The following is a 14,702-nucleotide window of genomic DNA, read 5'->3' as shown; positions in this document are numbered from 1 at the left end:
AGCAGGAATTTTGTTTTAAGTGACAGTGTGGTAGAGTTGAATACATTGGTTCTTTTGGAGGCTTATATTTACTTGTAACAAGTGTTTTCATTTTGACTTCTTAAAAAAGCAACAGTAAAAAGGAATGGATGAAGCATTGCTATGAAGGATTAATTTAGTTCAAGTTTTTTTAAGCAGTTAATTTTGGTGTGTGTGTGTGTATGTATGTTTTTAAGTGACAAGTCATCTTGAGTTTAAACCTGTGGAACAGAGTCTTAGCCTGATTTGCAGGGATCCCTATTCCAGGAGGTGGACAAAGGGTCTGTGGGTGCGATGCAGGCAGTCTGTGGACTCTCTGAAATTATATTCAAAATTGGGCATATATGTGGATTTCTGGGATGCTATCATCAAATCCGTTAAGAGGGTTTGGTCCAAAAGAGATTATGAACCACTGCTATCAAGAGACTAGAAGATTAGCATTAAATAACAAGTCATTTTAATTTTATAAACATTCTAAATTGACCTGTTCTCATACCTCTGACTTGGAATTAGGAAATATACTTTTATCAGCTCTCAAAATGATAAATACATAATTCCCTTAAGCATTCATTTACATTATGGCCTGAAAATATTATATTAAAATGCTTGGTTTTGAAAGGCTAATAAATAAAATACCCTTGATTATGAATAATCAATTTTAGGGGGCCCCCAAGCCCTAAAAAATGAAAAAGTCCAGCGATAGATCCTTTGCCTTCATGCCTAACTCATGCTTTAGGCATTGAGATCAACGTGTGGTGTGTCAGGGTATGTTTATTTTCATCTTCCTATCAGTTGTTACATTAAGAATGGTGAAACAATCCCTAAATTTAACTTCCTCATATTTTGATGTCAAATATCACACTGTGTTTAATTTTGAATATTTTATATCCGACCATGTTCCTAGTAGGATTTTAAACATTGGACAGTAATACATAACATACAGCAAGTTAGAGTAATTAGAATGTGTGGTGGAAGACAGTTCTGAGAAGTGACAGGTAGGGAATGGGGAGGAAAATTCATGAGGGGAATGCCAGCTAGCAGGGAAAGATTACTGTGGAAGGAATTTAAGAGTTCTTTGATTCTCTGGGCAGTGTGGAGGGGGGAAGCTGAGGCAGGAAAATCCTGTTTAGCTTGACTGACCTGTTTGTGCCAAAGTGTTTGGCCTGAGGCGTCCTGGGTGACCTACACGTGTGTGGTCCATATGTCGTGTCAAGGTGGGAAAAAAACGAGCTGAAACAAAGCGGTCTCAGGAATGGAGTAAAACACCATGTTTAATGGTCTATATACCTGTTAAATTAGGTGGAAATTTTAACTCTAAGTGTTCTGCCAACCAGTTTGAAGTGGAAAAAACTTTCCCATTACTCACTGCGCTGTGTTCAGGAGTTAAAAATAAGGCACTTGGGGGCTTCCCTGGTGGTGCAGTGGTTGAGGGTCCGCCTGCCGATGCAGGGGACATGGGTTTGTGCCCTGGTCCGAGAAGATCCCACATGCCGCGGAGCGGCTGGGCCCGTGAGCCATGGCCGCTGAGCCTGTGTGTCTGGAGCCTGTGCTCCACAACGGGAGAGGCCGCAACAGTGAGAGGCCCGCGTACAGCAAAAAATAAAAAAATAAAAAAATAAGGCACTTGTTTAGGAGAACCACCATCCTTCTTGATACCATGGTCAGTATGAATTTCTCTTGGCGCTCCTCCTGGAGAGCTCCATGGAGCTTTGTCTCTCCAGTAGAGATGTTGATGGATTACAGGACACGTGGAGCAGAGTGAAGCCTGCAGTGTGATAACTTTCTACCCAATTATTAATTGCTCAGCGAACAGTAGGAAGGACAGAGAGGTCAACTACAGCTTAAACCTCTAATGTTAACCTCTTAACTAGGAATGTGGGTAAAAATACCAGGTTTCTCCTCACATAATGTAGCTCATTAGTTCTTTTCATTAAGAAGCATGTTAAGAAATTTCATATGTGAATCAAATACACCTTTCTAAAAGTATTTCCCGCAGAAGCATTCCTTCCATATTCTTTTCCTATGTCCTTTTCCTTACCATTCGTTTATATGGCTACTATATTTCTTAAGCCTCATATCAGTCATATGAATATTGCAAAAACCATTACAGGCCTACCTCATTTTATTGTGCTTCGCTTTATTTCGAGTTGCAGATAATGCACTTTTTTTTTTTTTTTTTTTTTTGCAGATTGAATGTTTGTGGTAACCCTGTGTTGAGCAGGTCTATTGGTTCCATTTTTCCAACAGCATTTGCTCACTTCTTGTCTCTGTGTGACATTTTGGTAATTCTCACATTTCAAACTTTTTCATTATTATGTTTGTTTTGTGATTGGTGAGTTGCGAAAAGATTACAACTCACGAACGTGTTAGATGATGGTTAGCATTCTAGCAATAAAATATTTAAAAATTAAGGTATGTACATTTTTGGGGCATAATTCTGTTGCACATTTAATAGACTAAAGTATAGTATAAACATAATTACATATGCACTGGGAAACCAAAAAAATTCTTGTGACTTGCTTTATAGTAATATTTGTTTTATTGCGGTGGTCTGCAACAGGCGGAACCTGCAGTATCTCTGAGGTATGCTTGTATAAAACTCTATCAAAGCATACTTGGGTAAATTTCAATTATATTCAAATTAAATTGTCTTAAATCTATTGCTAGTGTAGACATACACTCTACATGTCTGATTTCCCCATCTTTCCCCTCTGCTTCCCTCTCTTTTTCCTTTCTTTCCTAAGCAATTAATAACTAACGTCAGCTTCTCCAAACTAGTGTCTGTATATCCATAGAAAATGTTACTAAACTTTGATTTTAAAATTTTTTTCCAAGGCTAAAGCTTTGTTGGTTTAATAGTAGCAGCATGTGTTTGTCATATGAGACTGGGATTTAAAAATAATTAGTTAGTAATAGCTAATATATTAGAAAATGTAAACCAGTTGACAGTTGGCAAAACTTCTTATTTGAAGGAAAGAGCACACTATTTTTAGAGTATATCTGCTCTATTTCTAAAAAAATTTAAAAACATTTAATAATTTTTTAGGTCAGATTAATTGAGGTAAAATGCACTTACAGTAAAAGCCACCCCCTTTAACTATACAGTTTTGTGAGGTTTTTTTTTGTTTTTGTTTTTTTGTGCGTACGCGGGCCTCCCACTGTTGTGGCCTCTCCTGTTGCGGAGCACAGGCTCTGGACGCGCAGACTCAGTGGCCATGGCTCACGGGCCCAGCCGCTCCGCGGCATGTGGGATCTTCCTGGACCGGGGCACGAACCCGCGTCCCCTGCATCGGCAGGCGGACTCTCAACAACTGCGCCACCAGGGAAGCCCCGACAGTTTTGTGAGTTTTGACAAATATATACAGTGGTGTAACTCCCACCACTATCAAGATATAGAACATTTCCAGTATCCCCAAAAGTTCTCTTGTACTTTTTGCAATTATTTTTTCCCACCAGCAACCACTCACAGCCACTAATCTGATTTCTATCTCTAGAATGCCATAAAAGTGGAATTATACAATGTGTAGACTTTTCTGTCTCGTTTCTTTCACTTAGAATGGTGCTTCTCGCATCTGATCACTTTCACGTTGAATACAGGGCATCCTTGGATGTGTATAGCACCTGTTTCTTGAGAGGGCTTATGTGATTCTGTACATCCTCATGCTATAAAACTCCCAGCAGAACTTTGGCAGTCTTAGCAAATGTTATTATGGGATGCTTTTAGGGTTTCAGGGCTCTATTGAGATTGCTGGAGTACGTGTTCCTTATCATGGTGGAAATGGAAGATTTGTTGAACTAACATGATAACTAGAGTCAACATGGTGGAAATGAGTAACAGGGATAATAATAATGGCCAGTATTCATTGAATGTTACTATGTGTCAAGTAGACTAAGTTTTATTATTTTTTTAAATTCACAAAATGTAAAATAAACCATTAACCGTTTTGAAGTGTACAATACAGTGGCATTTTAGTATGTTCATATTGTGCAACCATCACCTCTGTCTAGTTCCAAGAGATTTTTATCACCCTAAAAGGAAACCCTTTATTTATTTATTTATTTATTTATTTATTTATTTATTTATGGCTGCGTTGGGTGTTCGTTGCTTCACGCGGGCTTTCTCTAGTTGTGGTGAGCAGGGGCTACTCTTCATTGCTGTGCGTGGGCTTCTCATTGCGGTGGCTTCTCTTGTTGCGGAGCACGGAATCTAGGCACACAGGCTGCAGTAGTTGTGGCTCGTGGGCTCCAGAGCGCAGGCTCAGCAGTTGTGGCGCAAAGGCTTATTTGCTCTGAGGCACGTGGGATCTTTCCGGACCAGGGACTGAACCTGTGTGCCCTGCATTGGCAGGCGAATTCTTAACCACTGTGCCACCAGGAAAGTCCCGACCCTGTATTTTTTAATTGGTCATGCTATATTCCCTCCCACCCCTCCCCAGCCCCTGGCAATTAGTAGTCTGCTTTCTGTCTAGGTATTTACATATTATGGAAATTTCATATACATGGAATCATATAATATGTGATCTTTTGTGTCTGCCTTCTTTTATGTAGTGTTCTTCTATGTTATAACTTATAGCAGTACCTCATATTTTTTTATAGCTGACTAATAGTTTGTTGTAAGGATATACCATATTTTGCTCTTCCATTTATCAGTTGATGAACATTAGGTTGTTTCCACTTTTTGATAACGGCTAAGTTTTTTGTGCATTATCTCACTGGATTCCCGTAAGGATCCACCCAGTGAGGATAGCCACTGTGGAAAACGGTATGAAGGTTCCTCAAAAGATTAAAAGTAGAACTGACATATGATCCAGCAGTTCTACTTCTAGATCTATATTTGAGGGAAATGAAATCACTGTCCTAAAGATATATCTGCACCCCTGATATTACAGCATTATTTATAGTAGCTAAGACATGGAAACAACCTAAGTGTCCATCAACAGGTGAATGAATAAAGCAAAGTGTTATATATATATATATATATATATATATATATATATATATATATATTCAGGCATAAGGAAGAAGGAAATCCTGCCATTTCTTTCAACGTGGATGAATCTTGGGGTCATGATGCTAAGTCAAATAGTCCGATACAGAAAGACAAATACCATATGATGTTACTTATGTGTGGAATCTAAAACACCAAAGTTATAGGTACAGAGAACAGTTTGGTGGTTGCCAGAGGCAGCGGGTGGGGAAAATGGGTGAAGGGGGTCTAAAGGTACAAACTTCCAGTTATAAGATGAGTAAGTTCTGGGGGATGTACTGTACCGTATGGTGACTATAATGAACAATACTGTATTGAAAGTTGCCGAAAGAGTAGATCTTAGAGCTTCTCATCACACAAAAAATTATAACTATTTTTAGGTGATGAATGTGAATTAAACTTAACGTGGTAGTCATTTCACAATATATACATATATCAAATCATTATACTGTACATCTTATATGATGTCATATGTCAATCGTATCTTGATGCTGGGGAAAAAAAAAAAAAAAAGACCCCACTGAGGAAGGTAATACTAGCATTCTGATTATATGAATGGGGAAATTGAGGAGCTGAGAGATTATGGGACCAGACAAGGCTATATGAGTTGTTGGACTTGTGCTAGGAATCCATGTCTCTGTAGGGATTCTTAACTGTTATTCTCTTTTATTTTGCTAGCCATGTGGACAAGATGAGGGTGACTTCAAATAGCTCAAACAGTTATGTTTTTTCATCTAAAACGTAGGTCTGCTATTTAGTAGCAGTGAGAAGGTGTATGTTGTGAGCAGTAAATGAGAGAGGAAATTAGGTGTTCAAGTAAGCGTGTGTGTTAGGTGTTTGTAAGAGGAGATTGGGCAAGATTTACACAGAATCCCATAACATAGTTTGCACCTCACAGTAGGCTGCCTCTCAAATGCTCCCACCAAAATATCCCTACAGGGGATGAGAGTGAAACCCTGCTACTCCGCAACACTCATGCGGATTTTGCATCTTGCCCCCTTGATACATTTGTTTGTATGCAAATATAAACCACGTAATTTAGCATGACATAAGTAGATGCTCAGAAAGATGTGCCAGGTTTATTCTGTGTGTTCTTCTACACCTGGCATGTTACCTGATGGCCATGGGGTATGTGAGGTGTGGTAGTGAGTTGCTAGCTGCTATGTCCACTACTAGATACTTGAGGGGTCAGTGTAGAACTCTTTCTTTATTAGAACTTCCTGGTTTTCAAGATTATGTAAGAGTGGATTCTCCAATTATGTGACTGGTAAATTGGAAAGTCTTAGAGAATGTTGCAGTAGTAACATTCAAATACGGTAAGTTTAAGAGCAGACTTCTTCCAAATAAATTCTTTCCAAATTGAAAACTTAGAAAAAAAGCACATTAAGAAAGTAAATATTAGAATAGAAAAAAAAAAAGGTTCTGAAAGGCATATTTTAAAGAACTTAACTTGCAAAAATTTTAACACATACCTTGTTTTCTCTTTATTTGGTGACTTTCAAAAAACTCTGATTGTCTTAAGTTGAATTTTTAGTTAAATTTTATGTTTTCTATCTGATCTGTTTTTGTTAGATTTCATACATGTGATTCCAAATTTGTTTTTTCACTTGTTATGAAAGCTGCAAACATTCCTTTAGCCAGCATAGTTCTGAGTTTTAAAAGATATTATCATTTTGTATCAAATAGTATTCTGGTTATATTGGCTTCTTTATATATTGAATAAAATATTCTTAAGAAATGGTGGAATGAGGGTGTGAACCATGTACTTCTGCAGGTATTTTAAGGTAAAATTCATTTTGAGACACATACATTATGTCATAATTTGTGGTTTATGAGGTGTTTTCCAGGGCGATGTGAAATATAATTCTGATAACCTATTGAAAATATAAATTCTGAACCAATATGAAGTTCTTAACATATGGCAAATTGCCTTCCTTCAGTGGTTTTCCATTTTAACTAACGACCAGTCATCACATTGTTCAGGTCCTGATTACAAATCCATATCAAAAGAAAATTAAGTAGACTCCTCTTTCTTCATTGATTTTAATTTAAAACTTAATTCATGCAGTGCTGCACAGAGTTGCAGATTTGAAAAGTTTGATAGATCTATTTAAATTGTATTGCTAAAACTTTTCCGTGGGTTATGTGTTTGGGGACTGCCCTGCTGTGCTTTACTCTCTGTGGTGTAGACTCAGGACATCCTATTGTATAGATACGGCCGTTGCATTATATGGTACTTTCTCACCATTCACTAAGGTCTGCATTCTTTCAAAGGTTATTTTCTATTTATGTATTATGAATATTAACCATAAACGGAGGACTGCGTTAAATGACCAGATAGGGCACAATTATTCCTTTTATTCCCATTGATATTGTAGCGAATGATAGTATTTCTGATGTTTCTGTTGGATGTACTTTTTAAATATTTCTGTCTGTTCATCTTAAAAATCCAGGTGTAGATGCTTAAGCAGAATATTACTACTCTTTGCAGGTGGTTCTTTATACCCTAACGGCTTTTTTTTAGATGTTTCATTTGTTTCCTTCTGATGATCTGTGGCCTCACATACTCCATGGTGGCATCAATAAAGGCTTGCTTACTTTAAAACTATTCCCGTAAAACCTTGCTATTCTATGAGGTTAAAATGGTTCATGATTAGGTAATGAGTGCTGGTAATTCTTTCATCAGACTGGTCATATTCTTGAGCTATTTATACGTAGTGAGCCACAGAGTTAGGTAAGTAGCATTTCCAGTGGCCTTCATTTTGGTGGAGGAGGAGTTAAACAGCATCTGTGCTTCTTCCCACCTTACCCAGCTACATCACACATGCTTTCCTGGTGAGTTCTGTGTTCCTTCTGGGTCCTCTCTCTGATTCTCCTCTGTCTCTTCCATGTTTCTCTTGTCTTTCTCTTCTTGCTTTCCCATTCTCAGTGTGGTGGTTTTTCCCTATGAGTGAGGAAGGTAAAGAACAGGGTATCAGGCACATTCATTTTCCTCTAGCTTTTTACATAACTGAGTTAATGAGAGTCTGCCTCAGACAGACTGCAGGATTGAAGGCAGAGATGGAGAGAAACAACTGTGTTCCAGTGCATAATCTGTTGAATGAAAGGGTTGCTGCATATTTAGCTTCTTCATTTAAAGGAGTCCTCAGAACAGTATGTACTGTTCCCATACAGGCTGGTGAGACAGGTTTCCAAGCTTTTGACTGGCCCTGGCTGGGAGTTACTTCAGGAAGCTAGAAGCAGTTAAGCTGTTTAAAATCGATCAGAAAGAAACAAGGGTGGGAAACTGCTGTGTCTACTGTATGCCAGGCATTGGGATAAGTGCTTCTAGAATGATTGCTCCTAGGAGTCTAAAATGAGAGATTCCCCTGTTAAAATGCAGATTTTCCTCTTCTACTTTCCCTTAATATTTTGTCCATCTATCAGTTAATGGGTAGATTGAGCTCAAATCTGTTACAAATTGGAATTTGTGGGTTTAGTCATTTTCTATCATGCAAACAACTCTTGGCAGATCACTTTTTTTGTAAAAAAGGTCAACCCTTGGTGATATAAATATGTATCGTTTTAATTTTTAAGAATTCTGACTCTGGTTTTTAGTACCAGGTTTTTTGATGGTGGACTTGGTCTATATTTAGGTAAAGCTGTCATTCTATAAGAGTACTAGAACATAAGCTTAAAAAAAAGATTTGAAATTTTATTTTAATTGACACATTACTGCTTATAATTACTGTTTCCATTTAGGTTTTTTCCCAAGCAGTTCTCAAGGGTGTGATGCATTTCTTCGCCACAAGATGACACTGATATCTCCCTCAGTATTGAAGAAATATGGTATTCCCTTTGACAAGGTATATTAGTGTTACTCTTTAACAAATTCATTTAATGTGTATAGTATTCGTATTTAAGACAAATTTAACATAAACTAATATATCTCTGACTTCAGGTAGGGTTTTTCGGATGTGGGGAGAAAAATTCAGATTCATGTTTTATTTAGGTAACAGTTATTTACCTAAATATGAATTTGAAGTTTCTTTTATTTCAAGATGCATTTACTAGAGATTTCATGCAGTTCTAGTTCACTTACAACAATACTGAAAGTAAAATGTAGCACATTTGAGAGAATAAGATATATAGCTCTTCTCCATTGAAATCTCTTATATGACCAACAAAATTAATGTGTATGTGATCTATTTTTCTTTTTTTTAAAGAAATCAGAGCAATTTTTATTAGCAGTTTGGTTGGTTAGAACCAGTGATTATGGTGCCAGTATGTTATTTCTAAACACATTCAGACATAATACAACTGAGATTTCATTATGGATAAAATTGCCTGATGATTTAATAATCAGATATTGCTTCTTGGGGGTATTTCTGAAGATTAAGTTCTGTAAGACTCTGTACATGCTAGATCCCTCTTTCTTTGTGTCCGTGGGTAGTAATTGGGTCAGAATTATTACAGAGCATGAGCATTTTTATGTGAAGAAGCTGAAATGAAAAAAGCTTTTGACCAGATAAATAAAAGGTCTCTCTCAGTTGGAGGAGGATTAAGACCTTAGCTACTTCAGAAACATTAAAAAATAGTTCCACTCTCTTTTTCATTTTTTATTTGACTGTCTTCCCATAATCCTTGCTGTTTTCCACCTTAGAAGCTTTTCACTTGTGACTAAATCTTTCCCTCTTCTTTATCTCAGGCCCTTAAAATCCTGTCTTCCACCTCCCTCCCCCACCACCCCCAGCCCAGGCTTTGTTCAAAGTAGAATTTTTGCAAGGACCAAGAAACATTCTCCAACTTGAGGTGGTCCCGCTCTCTCACAAACAGGCTGTGCAGTAGTCATGCATGAGACATACTTGTCTTATGTGATGAGGATGCTCTCAACACTGGTTTAGTCACATACTTTTACCCATGACAAAAAGTGTGCCTTGAAGATGTGCGCTATAGAGAAGGTCCACAAGTGTGGGTGGGCTGCAGCACTACTGCAGGTACAGAGGTCAGAGGCTGCGCCCCCCCTCCCCCCAAGAAGGGCCATTCCTTCTGAGGGGCCTTGTCTTACTTGCAGATGCCTCTGAGCATCAGGCTTTCCAGTCTCAGACATATCGTCAGTGCACGTTCTTTCAGGTGGTTGGCATAAGCCTGATTAAGCACTTTTATTGAAGTTGGAATATTAGAAGGCAGAGGAGGAGTAGACTGGAGTCCTCCAAGACAGGAAAACCTCTGCGGGTTTTGGGCTGGTGATAGGAATTGATCAAGCTGTTCTTTGGAGAGGGGTTGTGTGAAGTAGCAGGACTGCGGGATTGGCTCATTTGCCCAGGATGGAGCCCTTTGGAGTTTGTAGCTTCTTTCTCAAATTTGGGGAGAAGGAGGCAGGTGCCTCACACTCCTTTCTGGGCCGAGGCTCTTCAAGTGCTATTTGGTAGATCACTAAATGCACCAGGCTCTTATCTGGTCTTTTGAGGATGGGACATTTCGTGGCTTTTGTGGGAAGTGGAAGGGTGAGTGCTCGTCCACAGATGGTGAGACACCAGCAATTTAGAGGGCTGATTGGCAGTTGCAGTTTTTCATATGAAATACTGCCACTGCCCCTTCCACCTTGATGAAGGGTGTGTGATGATTGTGTGCTCCTCAAGGCGCTTATTCTCTGATGATGATAATGTAGCTTGGGACAGAGTAGCACAGACTTCAGAATTATACTTCCCAAGTTCATTTCTGATTCCGTCACTTGGGTAAACTACATAATTTTTCTGAGCCTCAGTCTCTTCATCTGGAAAATGGGGATAGTAATAGTACCACTTAATAGAGCTATTATGAGAATGAAAAGCGATGATCTATATGAGGGGCTTTGCACAGTACAGGTTATATATAATAATAACACAATCTTCCTCCTCAGTTTAACCTTCTCTCTTTAGGCAATCATTTCGCAGTTGGACTAACATTTTTTTCTTCTTCTTTCAGTGAATTTGTACATATTCATACATATATATGAAAAAGTATGTTTAACAAATAGCTAATTTCTGCTTTTTGATTACGTACACTACCCTTTCTGACATTTTTTGCCATATGGAATTATGATGCTTGGTTAGTCTTATAATAAAAGGGACTTGTTCTTGTCTACCCCTATATCTTTTTTTTTTTTTTTTTTTAAATATCAGTTTGTTACATAGAGGCAGTAAATTTGCCTTATATTTTGGCTAACTGGGATTGACCTGTTTCTAGAAATTATATAGAGGCATAACATTTAGGGTCCAATTTAATGGGAACAGGTACTTTTTCAACATGGCAAGAACAGGGTTTTCTAGGGAGAGTAGAGAAGGATTGTAGGTGGAATTCAGTGGAGCAGTGAAGCTAGTTTCCTTATCCCACTGACAACAGACTTACCCTCTTCCTCCACCTTATAGGGCTAGAAACAGTTGAGCAGAGTGAGTTTTGTTTTATCACATGGTACAAGGAAGTGCCTAGTTTCCAAGCACAATTATAATTAATGAGATTCAGTGAGACCAGGAAAGGAGAGAATCAGGCTTTGTTCTCACGTGGCTCCGAATGATGGAACTGGAACCATGTTGAACACTGATAAGCCATTCTCTTCCTGCCGGGTGGCAGCTGGGTTGCCACTCATTGCAATAGAACACCTGCTGGGGTGTCACAGGGGAGGGGGTGATGAGCTAAATTTCAGAATTGTTGGGAAAGAAAATACTTCCACACACAACATTTTAGCATTCCTAAAATGGTAACTGATGCAGTGTGTGCACCTGTATTTATACAGTGTATCTCCTGTATGTTTCCTCACAAGTGCATACTCACATATTCATTTATCAACATTTTAGGACTGAAATGAACCAAGGTAACTGAATGAATCAGTGAGTTATATATTTGATAGTCTAGCATTGAGTAGACAAGTTAAAAAAAAAAAACACTGAAAAATTTAGCTTCACTGTATTTCTATAGCTCATGATGTGTTTTGTATGCTTTGGCGATTATAAAAAAAACAAATTTCTGTAATCTGAAAATTAGGAATGGACTGAATACATTTTTCATCTTTGCTTTTAGGCTGCTGGCTTATTTACCCAAGCTAGTTTAATTATATTTGAAAATGCACTCACTCACTCATACATACTTATATATTATACATGTATTTGAATAACTATTTGGTAGAAATTTTACTATTAAATGGAATGAAGTTAATTGAATGTTTTGTAAGTGTTATGAAAGGATAATTTTGTGAATACTGTCAACTCTTTAGCAACAAGAATTCATAATATTCAGCATGTGTTATCAAAGTTTTTATAGCTCTAACTTGAAAAATGTCAGTTATGATAGTCCTGTTATATAATTCCAATAATGTGAATTTTTAAAGTATTAAAATATACATATTGAATGCTAATAAGAACAAATTTATTTGAATAACATAAAACAAAGACATCTTCAAATAGAATATAATTTCTTTGATCATGGACTGAATGATTGAACTGCATTGCCAGAAGGTCACACCCTGTTTAGAAAATTCTTTTAAAAGTCTCCTGAAAAACTATTAAAGGATTAAGTAAAGGATCTGGGGGGGACTTCTTTTATAGCTCGGACATCATATTTTTTCTTTTTTTTTAATAGGAAATATATTTTAACTGTATTTGCAATTTGGGAAGTCTTTTAATTGGGAAATATTATATGTTTTCTACCCTGCAGATCACCCAGGAGGCTGGCGAATTTATGATCACTTTCCCATATGGCTACCATGCTGGTTTTAATCATGGTTTCAACTGTGCAGAATCTACAAATTTTGCTACTGTCAGATGGATTGACTATGGGAAGGTTGCTAAATTGGTAAGTTATGCCTCAAACGCTTAAATTAAATGTGTATTCTGATTATTATAGTGGGAAAGCTAAGAGCACATGCAGCATTTATTTTTTTCCTCAGTGATGTTGTATGCTTGTCACCATAGTAATTTATTCCAGACAGATATATTTATTTTACATAGGCTATATTAATATTTGTAGCAATGTTTTCCTGTTTTGAGATTAATGTGGAGCAATTTACTTTGAGAGGTAATTTTATGCAACCAGTGCTTTCTTTCTTAAGGCCACCAGTTTTTTCGTGAGATTTTCTGGTGGCTCCCTGTGACTCCATATTAGGTAGGTGTGGCTCCTTCCATGTTAGAGTACAGTCCATGGCTTAGAAAACAGCTATTTACAGAGGAAAGTGGTAAAATTGTTAACAAGAGGTTAAGGGAGGATGGTAAGAAGAAATAATTAAAACTGCCTTTAGTGCAGAAATGAATTTTTTGAAAGTAATAGTATAGAATGTATTTTAACAAATAATATATCTTAATGTTAAATTTGGTATAAAAATTTGCATCTCCTGCTCAGTGTAGTTAATTTAGTTCACAAACTGTGTATTTTCATTCACAAGCAACTTGTGTTAAATTTCATTAATTGCCCCCCTGCAGCGTTAAATAGAGGACATCTTCAAAGTGATGGTAGTTTCTATTAGATTGCTTCCTTTCCTGTGGATTTTAAGGCAGATGTACAGGCTGGCAGAGGGCAGTTTCTTAATGAAACTGTGTGTTTTACTACAGAGTATGTAAAATTGACATATATTTGGTGGAAAATGGCACATACAGCCTATGTAGCCTTACCTTGGCCACTGCATGGTCCAGGCAAATATTATTCATTCTACATTGATAAAACTTTCATGTGGAACCATTGAGTGAACTTGGACACAAAAATACTCAGGGAAGACAACTCTAGGTTTATTTTACACAGGTATTTAGAAAATTGTATAATATATTAAAATAAAGTATAGCAACTCAGAAAGCATTCGAATGAATTCGTGACATAAAAGAAATCTCCTGCTATTAGAAGACTTTCTCTGTTCTAAGTAATTTTTATTTATGAGGCGTAACTTAGAAAGGAGCAGAACTGAACTACTTCTTTCCCTTACGCATCCTTCATAATACAGTAAAAACCTAATAAAAAAACAGAAAGCCCGGTGTACGTACCTTGGTCAGCTACTGCCGTGCTTTTGCAGAACAGTAATGCTTTTCTGCATCAAAACAGTGTCATAGCCCTGAGGTTATAACAAGGTATGTTGTTTTATGGTTTGAATCTTTAATCATTGACATGATAGGTCAGCTATCCCAGCTGTCAGTCACCAGAAAAATTAGTTGGCTCTTGTTTACTACAACTTTCAGTTCTAATTCTGAGTATTGGCTTCTTCCCAAGACTAAAATGTCCTGAGTGCATTTCCACCTTTCTGGGTGGTCAGAGTGGGAGTGGAGTGCGACCAAGTAAGAGAGGCCAGGAGTGGTCCTCTCTGAGGTCTCTCTCAGCTGATGGAGCCCAGACCTGTGGGGCTGTTAGGTAGCAGAGCCCCGTAGTGGAAGAGGCAGGGATTTGAGGCCCAGCTCGTCTTCTTGCTAGCCAGAGAACGTCAGGAAAGTCATTTCTTCTTTTCGTTTCTTCCTATAGATTAAAAATCCCTCTCTACCTCATAGATTTGTTGGGAGGAAAAATACTTAGGTATGTGGATATCCACTCATGCTGTGTTGATTTATATCATTCAGTTTAGTCAGGGGATATGACTGTCTTGGTTCTGTTTTTTTTTTTTTACTGGGTACAAAATATTCAATGGCTATAATGCAGTTTTGGCCGGTTAATTTAAAATTGTAATTACATGTGTTTGAGATGTTTCTAGGTGTTGTCTCCACTCTTT

The 14,702-nt window shown here is 37.5% G+C and overlaps 1 protein-coding gene across 2 annotated transcripts in view; it reads left to right on the top strand.

The window, feature by feature from the left end:
• KDM4C (lysine demethylase 4C) overlaps window positions 1-14,702 on the top strand; it is a 360,821-nt gene that overhangs the window by 69,702 nt on the left and 276,417 nt on the right. For both annotated transcript variants that reach the window (XM_007451455.1, XM_007451456.1), the window contains exons 6-7: window positions 8,747-8,850; window positions 12,677-12,814. In XM_007451455.1, coding sequence (XP_007451517.1) covers window positions 8,747-8,850; window positions 12,677-12,814 — 242 coding nt within the window. The remainder of the gene's footprint in view (window positions 1-8,746; window positions 8,851-12,676; window positions 12,815-14,702) is intronic.

This window comes from Lipotes vexillifer, unplaced genomic scaffold, assembly GCF_000442215.2.
Source record: "Lipotes vexillifer unplaced genomic scaffold, Lipotes_vexillifer_v1.1 scaffold260, whole genome shotgun sequence".
Taxonomy (NCBI): domain Eukaryota; kingdom Metazoa; phylum Chordata; class Mammalia; order Artiodactyla; family Lipotidae; genus Lipotes; species Lipotes vexillifer.
The sequence above is the reverse complement of the archived record's forward strand: the minus strand, read 5'-3'. Positions and strand labels throughout refer to the sequence as shown.